Source organism: Octopus bimaculoides, chromosome 2 (assembly GCF_001194135.2).
Source record: "Octopus bimaculoides isolate UCB-OBI-ISO-001 chromosome 2, ASM119413v2, whole genome shotgun sequence".
Classification (NCBI taxonomy): domain Eukaryota; kingdom Metazoa; phylum Mollusca; class Cephalopoda; order Octopoda; family Octopodidae; genus Octopus; species Octopus bimaculoides.
In genome coordinates, this window is record NC_068982.1 from 69828124 (window position 1) to 69833779 (window position 5656).

The 5656-nt window shown below is 38.0% G+C and overlaps 1 protein-coding gene across 1 annotated transcript in view; it reads right to left on the reverse strand.

Moving 5' to 3' along the window:
• Window positions 1-204: 204 nt before the first annotated feature.
• The window catches only part of LOC106869237 (dynein regulatory complex subunit 3), a 68979-nt gene continuing 63527 nt past the window's right edge, over window positions 205-5656 (reverse strand). The window contains exons 9-10 of the mRNA XM_014914888.2: window positions 4535-4726; window positions 205-534 (exon numbers count right to left, since the gene is read on the reverse strand). Coding sequence (XP_014770374.1) covers window positions 292-534; window positions 4535-4726 — 435 coding nt within the window. The 3' untranslated portion in view covers window positions 205-291. The remainder of the gene's footprint in view (window positions 535-4534; window positions 4727-5656) is intronic.

The following is a 5656-nucleotide window of genomic DNA, read 5'->3' on the forward strand; positions in this document are numbered from 1 at the left end:
AATCAGGTTTATCTGATTATTATTTTTTCTCGATGGAAGCTGGAAGAAGCCCGTCGTATATGTATATACATATATATATATATATATGTATGGTTTGTATATGTTTGTGTGTCTGTTTGTCCCCCCAGCATCGCTTGTAAAAAGAAAGCAACTAGATATAAAGCTAAATATAAAGAAGAGAAAAGCAAGTAATTTGAAATATAAAAAAAAAACATTGCTATCTTTTTATCAAAATTATATGGCTATGTATGTCGATAAAGCGACGCAGTTGTTTATCTTCTATGAGTATTTCTAGCCCACTGTTCCTTCCAAGTTATCAATGGCTTCTCGTAAATGATCGATCATGTTAGTGATTTCAATGATGCGATCACGATTCCGTTGGACTTCTTCTTCGTCGTGGATTCGCTTAAGCAAATTCTTTACCCACATCTTAATTCGTTGGGACATTTTGTCTTCTTCGTGGTCGATCTTTAGTAAGTGCGCCTCGTGGGACGTCGTTACTGCATTCACCAGCGTATCTTTATCCATAAATAACTGTAAGGTAGAGAGGAATAAATATTAGTAAATGAGACAGTGACATACATACATACATGTGTGTGTGTGTGTGTGTGTGTGTGTATCAGCCTCAAAGGATCTTTGTCTTGCAAGTAACTTGGTAACCTCGCCGGTGTTGGTGTCACGTAAAAAGCATCCAATCCACATTGTAAAATGGATGGCATTTAGAAGAGCATCCAGTCGTAAAAGCCATGCCAAAACTGACACAGAAATCTGATGCAATCTTCTATCTGGCCAGTTACTGTCAAACCGTCCAAACCATGCCAGCAAGGAAAGCGGTTGTTAAATGATGTTGATGATGATGATTTTATATACATATATATATATTTTATATATATATATATATATATATATATATATATTTATACCGAGAGAGAGAGAGAGAGAAGGAGAAAGAGAAATGAAGAGATAGATAGATAGATAGATAGATAGATAGATAGATAGATACGTGCAAATACATACATACATACATACATACATACGTAAGCTGTTCTGTTGATGTGAATATCTCTTTGAAAATCAAAGAGAAAGAAGATAACTATGGACAACTGCTTCAAAACCTCCGGTTTCTTTAACTGGATTACAAATTTACAAGCAAGAGAAACACCTTTTACTTATCAACGGAGCGTTATTCACGTAGAATTTCGCTAGTACGATCATGACCGAAATTGATAACAACACCATCACCGATACCGACACAAGCAGTGCTATGACACGTGTAATTTATTTTTACACAACGTAGTACTCGTCTCAGTTTTTATCGGTTATAGGAAGCAGACAAAAATGCTGGGACAAAACTCGCCCGAACTTAACATGTTGGATAGTTAACCATGGTAGTAAAATGTAAGGAGAATAATTAGCTCACACCTCATCAATTACATTTGGTGCAAAAATTAACAGACTCTACAGCGGCTCTTCACGGCAAGCTCTTGAGGAAATGCTAATTACCAAAAAGTATGAAATCAGGACACTGAGAGAAAAATTTCTTTACCATTGAAAAATGTTCGAGAAAAGTAGTATAAATCAAAAGTTTGCTTCCAATCCACAGGCATTATACAAGCGGATGAGGATGATAAACATTACCGTGAAGAAAAACTATTCTCAAGAATGTCTTGAATCATTCCCGTCTTGAAAGAAAAGAGAGATTTCAACCAAAATGCAACGTGGCTAAATACACTTGGGAAATAATACTGTACCAACATTGACAGTGAAACATCTGCAATCAGACCTAATAATTTCACTAATATTGGCAAATTTCCTAGTAGAAAGACAAGACACTTGGAAGATACCAAATAGAAGGATATTGGAACAAGAGACTGACTTTCAAAAGAAAGCCGTTAATGTGTGTATTCAAAAGAACAATGGAAAGCTAGATTGACACACCAATTTGGCTTGCTAAAGCACGGCGAATCTTGTAGTCAAATATGAAACCATCGAGTTGAGAGAAAACTCTTGGCCCATCGCTGGCCTAAACATTATGTACAAACAGTACACAAGCTCTCTCAATCAATACCTCTAGGATCATTAGAGTCCAACAACATAGTGGATGATGAACAGGCTGAACAACTTTTAATAAACAAAGCCGATATAGGAAAAGACCACAGAAAGCTTTTGACAGAATGACTCGACAATAAGAAAGCAATCAACTCTATTCTCTAGTCGTGGCTGAAGTGTTTGCACTTGGGAAAAGTAAATGCTACACAGACCTGGGTAACAATCCTAACACACACGAGGTGGAATCAAAAGGTTCCCAGACTAGTTGTGTTTAATAAAAAAAATAACTTATCTACCTAAATTTTAAAATAATCTCCTTCGAAATAGTCACCGGTTCCAGCGTTTATGCCACTTTTGGAATCCGGCCTGGAAATCGTTTTTCGTAAGCGAGTCGAGGACCTTCTGAGATTCGCACTAAATCTCGACAACGATGTTAAAACGGCGACCTTTCAGCAACATTTTCATCTTGTGGAAGTGATGGAAGTCCGCAGGTGCTAAATCTGGCGAACAGGGCGGGTGCGGAAGCGATACCATGTTGTTTTGGCAAGAAACTCACGAGTGAGGAGAGTTTAGTGACAAGGTGCATTGTCGTCGTGAAGAACCCAATTCTTCGCGCTCCACAGATCCGGTCGCTTTTGCCGAATGTCCTCCCTCAATCGCTTCAAAACGTTGCAGTAAAACTCTCTATTGATGGTATGGCCCTGTGGGACGAATTCTCGATGCACAATACCACATTTTCGGGGGTGACGCTAGTGGCAGGTCTTCCAGATCGCTCATCGTCTTCCAGGGACGTTCTTCCGCTTTGAAGCGCCCGTGCCACTCGAAACATTGCGTACGACCCATTGCCTCGTCACTGTAAGCTTACCGAAGCATATTTAATGTCTCTGTAGCATACTTCCCAAGTTTAACGGAAAAACTTCATGTTGGCTCTTTGTTCCAACCTCTTGTCCATGATAAAATCGCATACACGTGATTACAAAACACAAATTTCACAACTTACGAAGTAAACACAGCGATGTCACTCGGCACACTGTCTCGTGAAGGCCACTGCTAGCTCTCACTAACGCACGCAACTGTGTGCTGCTTTCTATTGATGCGCTACAGAACTAGTCCAGGAATTTTTTGATAACACTTCATACAATTGAGAGCATAACGATCATCGCTGATGTTATAAATATTTCGAAGGGAATATTCCAAGACGACAGTCCTTTTCTAATTCTATTTATTTTGACATTAAATCCGTTATCATGTCTGTTACAAAAATCCGATGACTGCGACAAAAGTCCAGTGACTACAACCGCTAGAGATATCAATGTAACCCATAATTTCTTTGTGAATGACCTGAAGATTTATGCTAAAAATGTTTAAAATGCCAAAGAAACAGCCGGAGTTAACAGCAACATTTTCAGTTGGCATAGGAATGGAATTTGACCAAAAAGCTTTTCGCACTCGATTTTTTAATGTAGAAAATGAGTCTCCCAAACCAAAATCCTATGCACCAACAGTCCCTGTATCTCTCCTATTCCACTCAAAGTATGTTACAAGTACCGAGGCATTAATAAAAATACATCATGTGCAATATATAACCGATAATATTACATCAGACTGAAAAATATGGCAGTCGGAACTTTCCTCTTACCAGTCAATATTCCACACTGCATTCGCAGTACCAGTGCTAATTCCAACATTTGGGATACTTGACTGGTATGTAGAGGAAATCAAACATTAAAGCCTGAAGGATACAGACATCAACTGGAAATTTCCATAGTAACAGGCCAGAGGCTTGAGATCAGTGTAGGCCACCTTCGAACGTCGTAATATCTCTTAGACAGCACCTGCTAAACAACAGCAAAAACAGCAGCCTTGTGCTGAAAAGTGAAGAATACAACATCCTACGTGTCGGCAGTGAGTTTCTCAGAAAATATTTTTTTCTTGATGACCTCCCAAACAACCCCAAAAAAGCTGGACTGACAAACCTCAAAGAATGACCTGGTTCTGAAGCGCTCAGCAGACCAAAAAAAAAAAAGTGTACATAAGTATGTTTCCCGAAAATTTGAAGATAGCAGTAATAAGTAATATCGACATGAAGTGCAGCCTTTTTTGTTCTTGTGGCCGTTGCTTCACATCACACTCCGAAAGCTATGAGTTTACAATCCGAAGCTACAAAATACCTAATAAACACAAGAAATAGTGAAGCCCTTGGAACCTCAAAATGCGTTCGAATCTATCCATCATGTAACATTTCTGTGGAAAACAATACACGTATGATCAGAAGCTGCCCAAAACTGTCATCAAAGTACTACCTCCCTATGCGACATAACGTTGTCGCAAAAACAATATACAACGCCATACGAAAAATATACTCTCCTGGAATAAGTATAGATAATCTTCCTGTAATTGAAAACATACATATACGTCAAGACAAGGAATATGAGTGGAACATTCTACCAAATTAAAAGAGAAAGTTGAAAGAGATTAATCATACGTTTCTTAAATCTTCTGACACATCTTCAACCTCGTTCTTGTGTACGGTTTCTACGTTTATCAATGCAACTTCCATCATTTTCTCGTGGTGCTGACTTTCAAGGTCCCGGCAGTTGGCCAGAAGACCCTGGAAACCTTCAGTAAACGCCGAAACAAGATCGCGAAGATTGTGTTCAAATTCTTTAATTACATCCTTAAATAAATGAAAAATGAAAAATATTAAATCTAATTTTGAATATTTCAATTTGATGAAATGATTAACGTAAAGGTTAGTGAACCTGGCTACCAACCTAAATGCGTTATTGCCTCTTGTTGGTTATCTCACACTTCTATTTAAATACCATTACATCAAGGGATTCTTTTAAGCTCAGAGAAGGAAGGATAACATCTATGTGACAAGCCCTTTTGACTCTTTTTAAAGTATTCATGATGTTTTAAGTAATCGTGAGATAAGAAATTTGGTCCGAAGGTTGTTGCGTAATAAATACCCCTAATGGAACCCAAAGACCAGGGGATGGTATCAAACTGTTTGACAGATAAAGTTTGTCCTCTAAGAATACTCGTCCATTTTGAAATTTTTTGATCTTATAATTTTTGCTTATCCCCTCTTTGAAGTTGATATATGCCGCTAACCTGTAAATGTTTATAATCCCCTATTGTAATCGACGATTACAAATAATTGCCGTGAAAAACGTCATCAGTCTGTGAAGCCTAATATTTCGTAAAAAGTGTTATGCTTTTAGCTGTGTGACTTGCTTCATGAGTAATGAAAATGTAGTGTTACTTTTTTCACATGTATAATGTCTGACTTTTTTAATCAAAAACAGAGAAGATTTTCTCAATGTTCGTGCATATTTGGCCACTGTGATTGATTGTCAGTGAAAGTTACCTATGTGCCAAAGGTTGAGAAGATGTATATAGTAGTGAAATCTTGCTTTCGTATACATTTGCTGCTTTCTTCCAAGGAATCTAGTGCTCTAAGCTTAGATTTTCCTTGGGGCCGGCCAGATTGGAGCAGTTTCGAGTATAACCAGCCGAAACTGCAAATCCAATCTGGAACTCGACTGACGAAAGAAAACTCCGAATGACCCGTCCTTGATTTTTCTCGTCACTTTTTCGTATC